Genomic DNA, 14,783 nt, shown 5'->3' on the forward strand with positions numbered 1-14,783 from the left:
CTCGACACTCTGAGAATCGGCCATTTTGTGAGTGTGTACTCCGAAACGGTGATATTTGTGTTGGGTGGGCAGGCATTTTTCACTAAAACTAAAACCGATGATTTAGTCTCAGCTCTAACAATTAATTCGTAGATTAAATTGGATTTCAAATTACATGTGCTTGAGTGTTAGGTTTACGATTTGATATAAATAAATAAATCTGTGGGATTACGATGGAGGAGAAGGCATCACTCAAGGAGCTTGACCAGTGGATAGAACAGTTAAATGACTGCAAACAACTGACAGAAAGTCAAGTTAAAAGTCTCTGCGACAAGGTATGGCTCCTTCAATTATTAACAATATTAATTGTTGGAAAAATAATTTGTCCTATGTTCATTGATTCGACAATTCCCGGACTTCTAGAATATTTTGTCGGTCTCTGCTTGTCCAGAATGCGTGCGTTGAGTAAAATTGGCAAGGATTGGGCGGTATGTCATGCTTAAACATTCGTTAATGAACATTCAGGGCCACTGGTACCAAAGAAATTCCGAGGATTTTCATTTACAAGTTATTATTGTTGAGACATTACAGTTTATTTTTCGGCCTGAGGGCTGAATTGTATTTTTTTTTAGAAATTCAGCCTTCGTACTACGTCATGAGAGGGATGTGATTCATTGATATGTCTTATAAACGAACTTTTTCGTTTGTTATCGGGAGGATTAATTTGCATTAATGATCGAGTTAATTGATACTTTTTAGGTAAGCTCAGTTTGTGGTTTTTTATCGGGGCCAATCATAGCTTTCTCATTATCTGAATGGTTCCCACAAATCTGCGATGGTAATTAGATAATTAGAATTGTTAATTTTTTTTATTTTCTTGTCTACAATATTATTTATTTTCAAGAACTGATGTGACATAATTTCTCATGTTGTTTGGCCTCTCACGTTTTTTTTTTCAACTTGGTTCTCGATCGAAGGTTTGTTTTTATTTTTTTCTCTTATTGAAAGAATTAATTGTTATAAATTGTTTGGTAAATATGCGATGATGATCAGACGACTAAGGGAATTTTATTTTTTTCCAATTAAGAAAAATCGATTCTTTTCCCAAAGTGATTGACAATAATTGTACATATATTTTTTTTGCAGGATTTTATTTGTTAATAAAGGGGATTTTCTCAGATTATTGGGTGAGAAATGATGGAGACCTGAAAATTGTCCATTCACTCTGCATTAACTTCTTAGTTTTTTAATAAAAAAAACTATTCATTGAGAAATTATGAAATCTAATTTTACAACTTTTCCTTCTATCGAAGGCTCGTATTTATTATTACCACCGACCGAAACATTGAGGATATATTAATAGACTCGAGGCAAATATCTAACAGTTAATTAATTAGCAACAAGTAGTTATCTCCCAAGAGCCCTGATATGCCAATTCATCAGTGCTAAATATTTATTTCCGCCTATGGGGGAGTTGACTGTCAACATTCTGCAATTTCTCTTCATACTTCATCATTATCACTAATCATTTGATTCATCTCTACTAATTTAACCTTGTGAATGAGTCATTTCACTCTTTTCCCGATGAAAATAGACCTTTGCAATTTATGCGTGTTGAAGCTCGAGAATTAAAAAAAAATCTTATCAACGAAAAGCTCTTTTTTCATCTTCAGAGGATTTTCCAGATTATTTCGCAATACTTTTGCTTCAATCGAATACCTCCACTCACCATCACCATCAACCGAGCTCAATAATTATTAACAACTGGTTGCCCGAATCAACTCCGAAATCACCTCGCAATATTGATTTATTTTGTACTGGGTCAGTATAGTCACGAAATTATGAACTGTCTCTCCACATTTCATCATCAAGTCCGCAGAAAAATCAATAATCATTAGATGATCATTCATTGCTTCGACTAATACCAACAATCTAAATTTTTTCCATGTTTCGTCCTCATTAATCATTTGTCAAAGTCAGACGAAGCCTTTGTAGTTAATTTTACGACTCTTTCTCCTTCTGTCGAAGGCTTGTATTTATTATTATCGACAACCGAAACATTGAGGATATATTAATAGATTAGAGATAATTATATCCAACGGTTAAATAATTAGCAACAAGTCGTTATCATCGCTCCTCGGGGGAATTGCCGCTCGATATTCTGATCTTTTTCGGACATTATTTCGTGTGGAGGATGAAAACGAAGCCTAGTAGGTATTAATTGAAATGGGCATTGTTTATTTCTTCCGCACAGGTTCAAAAATTTAAATAAAAAGGCAATTGTTTTGTCCCGAGAGGATTGATTAGATAATTTTTCAATACTTTTCCTTTTACTAATTTTTTCTTTCCTGGCTATTATCATCATCGGGCTCATTGGGAATTTATTAGAAGCTTCGTGCTTGATAATTATCACTGGCTTGTCCCGAATCAACCCCGAAATCGCCTCGAAATATTGATTAACTTCGTTCTGGGGCAGTGTATTCATAAAATTATGAAATTGCTCTCTCTATTTCATCATCAAGTACGTAGAAAAATCAATACTCATTAGATGCTGGGAAATTCGCGGAATAATCATTTCAACAATGAGGAAAGAATTGCGAATTTTCTTCTTTCATCATAAACAACTCCGTCATTGAATCTAATTGCAGACTTACCGGGAATAGTGGTTAATGCACCAGGAAAATATTTGGCCGGGAAATTATCTTGTACGTACAGTTCGGTATCTTCAATTAGTCGATGACAATGCAGTTGTTATATTACAAAATGAAAACATTTCCGCGAGTGGGTGGTAAGATTCCTATCGCTTATTCGTTAATATCTCAGAATATGCAGAGTGGAATTTTACCATTTTTGTCCGTCTTCGGTATATCTTTGCAGACTTCAAAATGAGAGTTGATTCGCCCAAATCGGATCATTCCCTCAGCTGATACAGGCGATTTAATAGGGTCACCATCAATCGACATCCGTAATTTGAGATGATGAAAAATTGTTTCAGGCTAAAGAGATACTGGCCAAGGAATCCAATGTCCAGGAGGTCAAATGTCCAGTAACAGTATGCGGTGACGTTCATGGACAGTTCCATGATCTGATGGAGCTGTTTCGAATAGGTGGCAAATCACCCGATACAAACTACCTGTTCATGGGGGATTACGTCGACCGTGGATACTACTCCGTTGAGACTGTAACCCTTCTTGTTGCACTAAAAGTTAGTTGAAACATTAAACTCATTATAGAAAAAAGAAGCGACTCACGTGGAATGACAGTGGAGATCAAAGGATTGTCTTGAAAAAAATGTTAAAAATATAACAAGCAAAATAGTAACAGCAGAACACTTCCAGAGCAATGAGGAAGAAGAATGTCAACATTCACAGAGAATTCCTTGAATAAATGATCATAAATTAACGAACAAGAGAATGCATTGATCATCACGATGCCAGCACGAGGCAGTGAGTCGTTTCTGTTCAGGTCACAATGAGCTTTTTTGGAATATCTCAGAGTTTAAGGAAAATAGATGATTTTTTATCACTATTGTTTTTTGTAGAAATGAAAACCACAGAAAGATCGTAACAAAAATTTTACAACCGCTTTCAAATTTTGAGATATTTATTGATAACTAATCTATGGAAATTTCCTTCATTCAAGAACATGAGCGAATAATGCTCCCATAATTTTCATAACAAGGATATTAATAAACTTTGTATGTATTAAGGTGAGATACCGGGAAAGAATAACTATTCTTCGTGGTAACCACGAGTCAAGGCAAATAACACAAGTCTACGGTTTCTACGACGAATGTCTACGTAAATATGGAAACGCCAATGTGTGGAAATTTTTTACCGATTTATTTGATTTTCTGCCATTGACTGCGCTGGTCGACGGTCAAATATTCTGTTTGCACGGTGGTTTGTCACCTTCAATCGACACCCTTGATCACATTCGTGCACTAGACCGTCTCCAAGAAGTGCCACACGAGGTAAAATTCTCGAATAATGCACTTTTACAATTTTAATCACGAGTTAAACAGATAAACATATTTGTTAAATAATGATCTATTGATTGATGTTTGTTTTTAATTTAGGGACCAATGTGTGACCTCCTATGGTCGGATCCCGACGACAGAGGAGGATGGGGTATCTCACCACGTGGTGCTGGATACACATTCGGCCAAGATATATCTGAAACATTTAATCATTCAAATGGTCTGACTCTCGTATCAAGGGCTCACCAGCTCGTTATGGAGGGCTACAACTGGTGTCACGATCGCAATGTCGTTACAATATTCTCAGCCCCAAATTACTGTTATCGTTGCGGTAATCAGGCTGCGATTATGGAGCTGGATGATGCTTTGAAATATTCATTGTGAGTGTACCATTAATTTCTCACGAGAAAAGTAAATAGATGATTTTAAGAATTCAATGAATTTTCTCTCGTGATTTCAAGAGAACCAAAATCAGTCGTTGAGTTAAGAGATTAAAAATAATAATATTTGAATTATCTCTACAGCCTTCAGTTCGATCCAGCCCCAAGACGTGGCGAGCCACACGTAACCAGACGGACGCCCGACTACTTCCTGTAAGATGGTTCACCCCCTGGGAGGATAGATTTATAAGGTAGGGGATTGGAGATGGCGTCCTAGTAATGCCACAAAAACAATTAAAAAAACAGACACAAGAAAAAAAATAAACAATTCAAGCAAATATACAATGAAAGAGAAAATTGATGATGAAACAAGAGTAATGAAGATCCTTGCGCCATTACATAGCCCCAAATATTGTACGGCTGGGTCAACAGTGTTTATTCAGAACGAGCCACGTGTTCATGTCTGCTGAAACTTAAAAGAGATAAAACATTTCGATAAACACATTTATCTAGATTAATAGACACAAACACTTTTACACCGGAAAACGATATAAACACGAGGAATGGGATGAAAGAACATCATTGTAGACATAAATTAAAATTGGATAAATCGATTCACCGATTGAGTTTAATCTGCCAACTGATGGCTTATATTTTTACGAAGTAGAAATAGTACAATTAATACAACAGGATGAGGATGTGTTGATCAATAATAACTAGCCACATGTCAATGTAAAGCTCTTGACTATTGGAAAAACAAACATTGCAAACTCATGAGCTGTTTGTCGAATAAATTGCATAGAGATTCATTATTGAGGGGGACTATTTTTTTTCAACAGCTGCTCTCCATTATGAGTACAATATTTGTATATCTATTTGTGACGTAATTTTGGGGAAAATAAACAAACCACGGAGTTGATTAACGAATATTTGGAATTAATAGAGCAGTTGGTAATGGGTTGATGCAATAGTGACTTGACCCGTACTATTAACTAACAACCGATGGAACTATCAAATTGAAAATAAATGAAATAGGGGATAAATTGTGAGTTTTAGTGTTAGATGTTTAGCCGTTCCTCGATAAATGATGATTTAAAAAAAAAAACAGTGTGAAAATGAAATTAATAGAAATAAGATTTGAGCAATCGAGATAATCTGTTGTTGTCGGTGAATAAAAGTTTTTCCATGTGAGCTACAGCGGACCACTATCACAATACGCTCCTTCAATAACATTTATATTCTGTACAGACTGCGTCATTTCATTGAGATCATTGATTATTATATCCTCCATATTATCGTTTTTCTTTTCATGGTAAAGTAATAAATAATACAATTCAACGGACTATTATTTTTATTTATTTTTTTGTGTTCATTACCTTCGTGTTTCAGGTGAATTGTTTCTCATTATATTCGGTGGAAATACACTCTTGCATCAAGCCACAATCTGTGAATTTTTGGAGAATCAAATGGTCGTTCTGATGACCATTTCTATTGATAAGGATTAATTATGCTTATGGATAATTAAATTGTATAATGCAAGCCAAAACAATCCAGCGATGTTGTGTCGTATCATTCACTACTATTGAAGATAATTGTGTGAGTCATTCCAAAGAGACAATTTGACAAAAAAGACAAAGTAAAAATGAAATAATTTTTTTTTTCAATTTCATGTTCTTCAGTTTTTGGTAAATATCTTAAAATCTAATGGGAGGTGCGATTTTTTGTTATACTCCTGTCTACAGACAAAAATGAAGGTGGAGTGTGATATCTTCACAAAAATATCGCTATCTCGTTTAATTCCGAAGGTATTCACGAAACCCTGAATTACGAACGAAATTAACATTTCTCATTACAGAATCTCAAAGCCATGAAGAACTATTCTAAACCAATCAACACGATAGAGAAATGTATTCATAGGATGTATTCATAAGCATGCATAATGGAATAATGAAAAAAAATATTGTAGTGCTCGTAGAGTGGCTTTCAGATAGGAATAACCGAGAAAATCTGAAAATTGAGGAAAATTTGAAACCCGAGACAGATGAGGCACAAGTCGAGGGTTTAATTGCGCATCGTAGATAATTTAAAAATAATATAGTGAATAGCGCAGAAGACGAAATGAATCATAAAAATATCGCCCGACCTGCGGGCGACGCCTGAGCATTTTTTCCCCTCATTTTGTATCACATGAAACGTAAAATGATCAATGAAAAATGAAAATAATACATGAGAGTGAATTTTTTCCTACAAAATGTTTTAAACAATGAGTGAATCATCTGCAGGATTGTACTAGATTTGTGGGTGGGTACTTGATACAGAACACGAAAAAAATAGACCCTGATGTATAGATAATTTTGTATTTACTCTATTTATTGTATTCAGATGATTCTCACGTTTTGCGTAACTCTTCGACACATTGCCTGATTTTTTTAAACTTCAGAAGATGCTTTTGTGTCTTTTAGCATTATGTTTACTCAATCTTGTCGAATTCGTGATAATTCACAGGAATTTTATATTTTTTCGGAATTATTTGTGAATTAAATTGAGTTCATTTGATCGAAAGAGCAAATTTTGGCAAGCTGACAGATTAACTTCAGACTCTGTTTATTTGTGATTCAATCCAACTGCCGATTGTGTAATAAAATAGTTTTTCGTTGCTGAAATAATAGGAAAAATGTAAATAGGAGGCTTCATTCGAGATGAAACTTTCAATTCTATTAAATTAATGAAGTTCTGTTCATGGGAATTAATTTATCACCGTGTGATAAGAAAAATTCATATGTCAGCTTGTTAAATTTTCACGATTGCAACACAGGTCAAACACAAAACACAGTGGCTCTGCATATTTCTCATTGATGAGAACCTGATACATCAAAAGTTTATCAACATGTACTTGTGAAGCGAATAATTCGCCTTCTTCTTCGTACCTCTTACAATCACCTGATTTTATTCTTTAATTCAGAAACGGAGAAATAAATTCTAACAAAAAAATCATAAATTAAAGTTATATGTTTTTTTTCTATCCAATGAAAACTAGTTTGTGAACGGAGTCGTGATCGGATATTGATTGCCAATAACACTGCGCTCGTAAAAAAATATTTCTGTTTATTTCTCATATTTAATTTTACAATTTCGAGAAAAGAGTCGTTTACTGTCTAAAACCCTACAACCATATTAATACAGAAAATAATAGGAACCCAAATTTTTTATAATAATGATTTTGTGCACCTTTCTTCTTAGGAAAAGTTGACACTTTTGTTCTCTTTCTTAATTCTTGAAATCTTTCCAAATTAAGTTAGGAATATTTTTATCATCTACCTCAATTGGGTTGAGTCCTCCCCTATTAATCCAGTAATTAATCAAAATAAATTGAGAGATAATGCATTTTGTACATTGGCCAGTCTCAGAAAAGAATAATTAAATAATCATCTAGTAACTATTACTGTCAACAACGGCTGTCTCTCATCCTCATTCAAGAATGTATGTAGAATTCTCCTCGTGTCATTTCCATCGACCTCAAATGTCACAGACCACGAGATAAAGTTTCTTTCATTTTTTCTTCATTCTATTCATAAAGTTTCTCCCACTGGTACTCATTTGACATTCATCAATGAGAAAAATACGTATCTATTCTGGTTAAATTTTCATACCAGTATCGAGATCGAGCAATTGTTTCATAACTTCGTAAGTGGTAAAGCTGACTGATACCATTGGAATGGCACGGAGGTAGTTAATGCTCATGCCTCGATACAACCCTTTGACGATGCCATTCTCCTTGTGAATGAGTTTCATTGTCAATATCATCCCAGAGCTGTTGGAAAAATGCTGAATTATATTTGGGGACAACGTGCTGGAGACTTTGACATACCTTAATTTTTAATTAAACTCAAATGGACTGTGAAATAGAAAATTTCACAATTTGCCGTCAATTAGCCAGACTTTCTAAATTTTTCCTCAAATTTTGACATGTTACCAGTTTTTCTTTAATAAAAAATCAAGTAATAACCCAAAATTTCGATAGTCACCCATCAGTGAACCAATAAATAATTTACCCATATTTGTGTGTAGCAGGATTCATCATGGCTAATTGCATTCGTCTTCTGGTGACGTCTAGTGGATAGGAGAAGCTTTGTGCTACAGCTCCTGCGATACCCCCACAGAGTAATTTCGCTGGCAATGTTAATACAAGGCCACCTGATTAAAATATATTATGTATCATTAACCATTATTCTCTTTGTAATGCACAAGTATTCCTTCGATTACTATTATTTCTTAACTATTAATTTTATTGTAGTAGATATTGATTTAAATCAGTCACAAAACTTTGGATGATAATTATCCTATAATTGTCACTGATAAATATCCGATAATTATCAACAGGTGATTGAATTTAGGGAAAACAAAATCTCTCGTCACTCATGTTTCAATCACATTTTTTCATTCATTGTATCATCTTATGCTAATTGAATACGTATGTAATAAAAGAATATAAACGTAGAGTTTTAGTTATTTATGGTTGCACCATTGTTACTATATTCTTTCATCGTTATCATCACTCACCTGTATTACGGGGACAGTCATTGCAGAGGTACTGGGGTGCGTACTTCATGCTGAGGAATTTTAGATACTCGAAGGAGTAGAAGGAGAAGCCGGCATAGGGGATCATACCGAAAATTGTGGGCCAGAAGCCTTTGTAGAGGGCCGATAGTCCCCCCTCCTAAAATTCATTAATAATCAAGCATGAATCATCAGTCATCAGTATTTAACAAAAAAATCATCTGAAATTCTGCTTTGAAACTAGAAACTCACGTCTTTAAAAATCGTCACGGCGGTGTGAACAATGCCAGTGTAAATATGCTCCCCAGTCACTTGAAATGCTAATCTTGCTCTGATCGTATCAAGAGGATATGTCAATGTAACAGCAGTCACTCCAGCACATGAGCCCGCGAAGAACTTGTCTATGTGCGTGTGTTTTCCAAAAATAGTTCCTAAGTACTGTTATGAATTGATATTAGATTATTTTACACATTTTCTTCCACTTATCGCTTATCACTGCCCATTCTACTTTTAGCTATCCCATGTTCCCTCAAAAACATCCTCACTACATTGAGAATCATAACTACGTTTCCAACTTTTACCTTTTTGTACATTTCGAAAGATGTATATTGGGTAGCTGCGTATGGAAAAATTCTTATCATCTGGGCGAAGTTTCCTTTGTAAAGAGCAAAGAATTTCTCTCTGTGCACAATTTCCTTGAGTCCGGAGAAAACGCCTGAAATATACATTCATTTTAGAATTGATTTCTTTGAAAAATTATTGTCCTGAATTTTGCGAGCGAGTTCGAATAGGAAGGTCATTGCAATCTCATTATTGACATTCGTGCACTGGTTTTATCAATTTTAGATTGAAAGATATTGGTGCAAAAATAAATAAGACTCATTAATTCGAGTTGAAGCATGAATTTTGATTATTTCCGATAAATATCTTGAGCGCTAACACAGATGATGAAATTTATATTCTAGAAAGTTTTTAAGCTCTTATTTTCTTTTCCAAACAAAAAGCCATTCCCACGACGATTCCCCTGTCGTTTCTAGATTCCAAGGTGTTAATGAACAAACGAAAAAACCGAATTAGTTAATTTAAATGGATCTATTGCGTAACGAATTAGAAATGTGGAAAGTTTGAAAAAAAATTTCTCGCCCCTCTGGACTTGAAAAAATAAATCTACCAAATGGAATAGAAATGTTTCCTCACCCAAATGTTTATAATGCTTGCTATGAGCCTGCAAAAGAATTTTAATTCTGTCTAACGGTGCAACCGCAGTCTTGGAGCACATTCCCGCCACACCTGTGCAAAAAAAAATCATAATTAAATCCCCAAACTTTCCGGAGAACCTTTGCCACCCCGTTCTTCCCCAGGAACCTCCCTAATATTCAAAAAATATACTAGACTCTCACCTCCAGCGAGAAGACTCTTGAGCACGAATTCATAGTTCCTTTGCTCTTGTACCTGGAGTGCCATGTTTACGCTTCCTCACCTCAAAATGTTTTGAAAGAGTTTAAAAAAAAATTCCTCGCCCAGTGGTTTTAGAAAGTTGAGTGGAATCCGAATGGAGAGGTCGCATTGGCTGGCTGAAGATGATACTATCACGCTGCTGAGGGGAAATGAGGGTCACTGGGCCATAGGATAATTACAGAGCTCTGCCCAGCCGAGAGTGCAGCTGATCCGCTGTCACCTGTATAAAACAATTCCTAACCTCTACGTCTACGACGAAAATCCACTAAAATTCGAAAGAACTCACGTCAGGTATCTCCACCAGAGCTGGATCGTCTGGAATTCTCTGGATTATGCCACAGTCTGAAGTGCTTTCATGATGTTGATGAAGATACTGATGAGGGAGGGATACCAGAGTTCGATGACTTTTGAACCTCACGGACTTTTACCCACTCTTTTGGGTACCGGATTTCCACTTTTTCTTTTTTTAGGTGGTGAGAAAGGATCGGAGAGAGGGCGCTTAATTTTCCACACAAAATTCAAACAAAACAATAGTTTTTTAATTTTTTTAAATTCTGATGAAACCTGTAGCAGGACAGTAGATGTTAAAAAAAGAGTAATACTATCGGTTTTTTGTCACATGTTTTTATTTGATTTTTCATTTAATAATCTAAACTACTTCCATCTGAAAGGCATAAGAATATAATGATACAGGAATTACACTGGCGATTAAAAGGAATAATAATTCGGAGAGGGAGCAGGAATGCAAAGTACAAAAGAATATCCACAAAACATATAATTTCATTGCGATGTAAATATAATATACATGATTCTCATGATTCCAATCTACAAAAAAAAAACAATTAAAAATATTAATGAATAGTAGATTCATGATTTCTCCAGATCATCAGGTAATTTCACATAATTTTCGAATACATTGAACGAATAGTGTTCTCCATGTATCACGTAGAGACTGTATAACTACATATTTAAAAAATCTGTTCATATAAATGTTCTACGCCATGTATATGCCCTTTCTGTTAATCTCTCAATCATCGCATTTGATTCATGATCTTCAGCGGTGATATTAGACCACAATCGCGCTTCCAGTGAACAGAAATAATGGGTAAGGCCAATTGAGGGAAGAATTAACGAATAATGGTACTTAGGAAATAAGGGGAATTATCCACCCAGCTGCATAACTGTTTGCTGATTAAACTGCAATAGTTTTTCATTGGTTGGATGTCGACAAACTTTCGGTTGGTGGTCCGCTGAGACTTTCCTTTACATACTAACGTAGCCACGCGCCTGACTTCGCCTGCGTCCCACCAGGTAGGCTACTAATACGATAACCACAAGGGCTATTAGGGCACAGCCAACTGCTATTGGCACCACATCTTGAGTTTCAAATGTACAATCCTCCGCTGCAAATTAAATTCATAGCAATATTATTAATTATAATTAATAAATTGAATTGGCGCTTGTTGATTCACTTAATTTAATCAAGTTATCAGTGGTTAGTGAATGAACTGAAATAGGATATGTCTCACCATATCCAAATGTTGGGGTCTTATCAACTCTGAACGCCTGGAACTGTAGCTCAGAAACCTTGGCAATTGCAGTTGCATTAGTTGTATTGGTTGCCAGTTTCAATTCCTGAGCCCTCATACATCTGTATGAATTGCTCAACGACGTCTTGTATTCACTCGCATTGTGAATCATCATTACTGTACCATCTGCAATAAAAAAAAATTGAGTGTATAGAATAGGGAGGAGGGAGTGGAAATTCAATAGTCGTTGCATGCAATGGAATTTGAATTAATTTATTTTATCAACTATCACTCACTGGTGTTGATGTTCGGCAACTGCTTCGGGGTGATGTACACCTCAATGTGATGGAGGGAGTAAGATTTGGTGTCATTTTTCACGAAGTGTAAGACTATGGAGTTATCGGAATCATTTCCTGTGGGTCTCCACTTGATGTTTATGACTTGCTCTTTATCTCCACAAACTCCGGTTGCATTGGTGGAATTGTCGCTTGGTAGAGTTACCAATTCATGGACAGTCTTAAATATCAAGAGCACGCGAGAATTAATGTATTTGTTGAATATAAAAGTTATTCAAAGATTGATAAAGTCTCGAAATTAGCAAACTCCATTTGTTAAAAAAAGATCAAGTTTGACTTAAAATTAATTGTGGAATGATCAATTTTCAATCCCACGTCATCGAAACTTTAGAAAAAACCTTGCAAACAAATAAAAGTCTAACATTATAATTAAGTTCTGAATTTAAAACCTCAATTAAGGCTAATGACTCTTATCACTTCTGACGAATCTGAAATTAAAAACTTGGTTTCATATCACCAGAGTGTGTCTCATATTAACAGTATTCAGCTGCTGAAGCCTTAAAATTTTTTTTATCAATTTATGGTGTCCAATAACTAAGAATTGTGAATCTAATCAAACCTCTACATTATCTAAGTAAGAAAATTATTCACAAGAGCAACCTTACTTAGCTGTTAATTCATTAAGTGTAATTTGAGGTCGTCAAGACCATGTTAAAAAATATGAAGAAAGGATTGTTATTATTTCTGAGTAATTCTGAAGTATAAGACTTCGTTCCATAACAATGCAACAACGTCAAATTTGTAGTGTTTATAAATTAATAACGCGAGAACTGCTAAAACCTAAAAATTCCTTGAAACTAAAAACGCGTCGTTGAAAGTTCCCTCGAATGAAAAAAAATCAAACAAAGGATTTTTATCACTTCTCGATAGCCCTGAAATCGTAGATTGTTTCATATCGCCATAACGGGTTTCGTATTTACCTTGTTATCAGTATTGATATACGTAACATTAAACTGGACAGCCATACGAAGAACAATGCACGTTGTGTTTGTTCCATTGACCACCCATTTTCCTGGTTTTGCATCGGGTGCTGGGGTCGGTGGAGCCGATGTTGTTGTGGGTGCAACGGTTGTTGTATTCGGAGCCACTGTGGTTGTATCTGGTGGTGGTATTGTCGTAGTTTTGGTGGTAGTTGTAGTTTTTACTGTAGTTGTCGTGGGAATTTTAGTGGTTGTGTTGGGAGATATCGTGGTTGTGGGGGGCTTTGGGGACGTGGTGGTTGGGGCAGACGGGGTAATCGGCGGTTCTGGTGGTAGTTTAACCTCATCGCCATCACCTAGAATTCAACATTAACTTTAACACTATCTTAAACATAAGAGGTGATTCACCCCAGTTACATAATTTCATGAGTGAATATTCGGTATTGGATAAAATTTCAATTGTAACAGTATATTCAGAATTTTGTATAATTCGTGTTATTCGATACAGGATAACTCGATAACTGCAGAGTCAAATTTCACGATTTTGTTCGTATTTTCAAAGTTTTTCCTAATCTTGAAAATGACCGGTGATTCACCCCCATCGTATCATTTTTTCGCTAGATATTTCATACAGTTCCAAAATCATATTTAGATATCGCAAAACCTGATATTCCCAAAGACTGTAATGCTCCGTTGACAGAGTTAAATTCCAAAAATTATTTATCCCACTACAGACTCTTCATATTCCTGACAACAAAGACAAACCCACTCCACCCCTTTCCCCACCGTTTGGCCCAACAGTTTTTAAATTCTCATCATGTCCCATTAAATCTTTCCTCGATGTTGCAATCTCTCAGGACAAAATCTCCGTCGCCGGAAAGTCTTGCATCCGCCGATATTTCCGAGAACCGTCCCCGCCATTATCTACAAATTATCGCTCCTATAATACCTCTAACAAGTTCATAAAAACCCTCCATCACTCGCGAATGCGTAGAGGAAAAAACGATTGAACCAATGGGATGAATCATAGCTGCAGCTTCTGTTATCACTCTAAAACCAGTTCCCAGCCCCTGCCCCTGGGTTTTTCTCTACTCCCCAGGGATCCGATTCCCGGCTATTGCATAAAGCTCCAAATAATTGCCATGTCACTGTCTTTGCGACGAATTTAACCTTTAATTTGCCATAACGAAACCCTGCCCCGTCACCCCGAATTCCATGTAATTACATTTTATTTGTCTGCCCTTTGTCCAACAAGGGACTTGCGCCATTCTGTGCATCCCTTCTGACCCCAAATGCCCCAAAAATGCAAAAAATCATTTACCAGATACGAGGAGGATCGCCGAGCAGAGCAAAACCGCGGTCGTCAGTAGCTTCATCTTCACCAGACAATTATTCTCACGAGCCTTTTTATGTCGTAAACCCTGGAACTGCCACTTCGCCCTAGGAATAACCCTAAAGGCAACTGGAAAAAGTTAAGCCTAATTCGCGTAACACTATTCAAAGGCTTAAAGCTCACGATGAGCAAACCATGTACTGCTGATTTGTTCTAAAATGGCAGACAAAAGTTTTGATTCTCTTCAGTCGTGTCTGTCTGGCCTGTTATCCTAACAGCTAACTACGAACTT

The 14,783-nt window shown here is 35.8% G+C and overlaps 3 protein-coding genes across 10 annotated transcripts; 1 reads left to right on the forward strand and 2 right to left on the reverse strand.

Annotated features, from left to right (window-relative positions):
* Positions 1–7: 7 nt before the first annotated feature.
* Positions 8–8,835, forward strand: LOC135160519 (serine/threonine-protein phosphatase 2A catalytic subunit alpha isoform). Of its 6 annotated transcripts, XM_064117148.1 has the most exons (8): positions 8–314; positions 403–467; positions 612–738; positions 884–956; positions 2,975–3,184; positions 3,689–3,952; positions 4,058–4,338; positions 4,483–5,680. In XM_064117148.1, the coding sequence occupies exons 4-8, from the start codon at positions 906–908 to the stop codon at positions 4,553–4,555; spliced, it is 879 nt and encodes a 292-aa protein (XP_063973218.1). In that variant the 5' UTR covers positions 8–314; positions 403–467; positions 612–738; positions 884–905; the 3' UTR covers positions 4,556–5,680. The 6 variants fall into 6 exon arrangements, with proteins under 6 accessions (XP_063973218.1, XP_063973215.1, XP_063973216.1 ...); XM_064117145.1 differs by lacking the exons at positions 403–467; positions 612–738; positions 884–956 and adding an exon at positions 8,407–8,835 and having other exon boundaries at positions 10–314; positions 4,483–4,589; XM_064117146.1 differs by lacking the exons at positions 403–467; positions 612–738; positions 884–956 and adding an exon at positions 8,410–8,835 and having other exon boundaries at positions 10–314; positions 4,483–4,589.
* Positions 7,427–10,964, reverse strand: LOC135160518 (solute carrier family 25 member 16-like). Of its 3 annotated transcripts, XR_010298577.1 has the most exons (9): positions 10,640–10,964; positions 10,296–10,573; positions 10,093–10,185; positions 9,477–9,610; positions 9,148–9,333; positions 8,899–9,055; positions 8,391–8,532; positions 8,207–8,319; positions 8,018–8,149 (listed from the first exon to the last, which is right to left on the reverse strand). XR_010298577.1 is itself a non-coding variant. In XM_064117141.1 (8 exons), the coding sequence occupies exons 2-8, from the start codon at positions 10,357–10,359 to the stop codon at positions 7,975–7,977; spliced, it is 951 nt and encodes a 316-aa protein (XP_063973211.1). In that variant the 5' UTR covers positions 10,360–10,573; positions 10,640–10,964; the 3' UTR covers positions 7,427–7,974. The 3 variants fall into 3 exon arrangements, 2 of the variants coding, with proteins under 2 accessions (XP_063973211.1, XP_063973212.1); XM_064117141.1 differs by lacking the exon at positions 8,207–8,319 and having other exon boundaries at positions 7,427–8,149; XM_064117142.1 differs by having other exon boundaries at positions 7,902–8,319.
* A 149-nt stretch (positions 10,965–11,113) lies between these two features.
* Positions 11,114–14,759, reverse strand: LOC135160517 (lysosome-associated membrane glycoprotein 1-like). The gene is made up of 5 exons (XM_064117140.1): positions 14,480–14,759; positions 13,159–13,514; positions 12,179–12,398; positions 11,883–12,068; positions 11,114–11,756 (listed from the first exon to the last, which is right to left on the reverse strand). Exons 1-5 carry the CDS (start codon positions 14,532–14,534, stop codon positions 11,617–11,619), a joined length of 957 nt encoding a protein of 318 aa, XP_063973210.1. The 5' UTR covers positions 14,535–14,759; the 3' UTR covers positions 11,114–11,616.
* Between the last annotated feature and the right edge of the window lie 24 nt (positions 14,760–14,783).

This window comes from Diachasmimorpha longicaudata, chromosome 3 (genome assembly GCF_034640455.1).
Source record: "Diachasmimorpha longicaudata isolate KC_UGA_2023 chromosome 3, iyDiaLong2, whole genome shotgun sequence".
Taxonomy (NCBI): domain Eukaryota; kingdom Metazoa; phylum Arthropoda; class Insecta; order Hymenoptera; family Braconidae; genus Diachasmimorpha; species Diachasmimorpha longicaudata.

What these genes read in the sequence shown, in the direction of transcription:
- LOC135160519 (XM_064117145.1), top strand. Translation starts at nt 213, where the DNA reads ATGGAGGAGAAGGCATCACTCAAGGAGCTTGACCAGTGGATAGAACAG. An exon ending in TTAAAAGTCTCTGCGACAAG is followed by an intron (nt 315 to 2,974) that starts GTATGGCTCCTT and finishes AAATTGTTTCAG; the next exon opens with GCTAAAGAGATACTGGCCAA. An exon ending in TCCAAGAAGTGCCACACGAG is followed by an intron (nt 3,953 to 4,057) that starts GTAAAATTCTCG and finishes TTTTTAATTTAG; the next exon opens with GGACCAATGTGTGACCTCCT.
- LOC135160518 (XM_064117141.1), bottom strand. Translation starts at nt 10,359, where the DNA reads ATGGCACTCCAGGTACAAGAGCAAAGGAACTATGAATTCGTGCTCAAG. An exon ending in CAAGAGTCTTCTCGCTGGAG is followed by an intron (nt 10,186 to 10,295) that starts GTGAGAGTCTAG and finishes TTTTTTGCACAG; the next exon opens with GTGTGGCGGGAATGTGCTCC. An exon ending in CTTTCGAAATGTACAAAAAG is followed by an intron (nt 9,334 to 9,476) that starts GTAAAAGTTGGA and finishes AATTCATAACAG; the next exon opens with TACTTAGGAACTATTTTTGG.
- LOC135160517 (XM_064117140.1), bottom strand. Translation starts at nt 14,534, where the DNA reads ATGAAGCTACTGACGACCGCGGTTTTGCTCTGCTCGGCGATCCTCCTC. An exon ending in ATATCAATACTGATAACAAG is followed by an intron (nt 12,399 to 13,158) that starts GTAAATACGAAA and finishes TTGATATTTAAG; the next exon opens with ACTGTCCATGAATTGGTAAC. An exon ending in GACCCCAACATTTGGATATG is followed by an intron (nt 11,757 to 11,882) that starts GTGAGACATATC and finishes TTTAATTTGCAG; the next exon opens with CGGAGGATTGTACATTTGAA.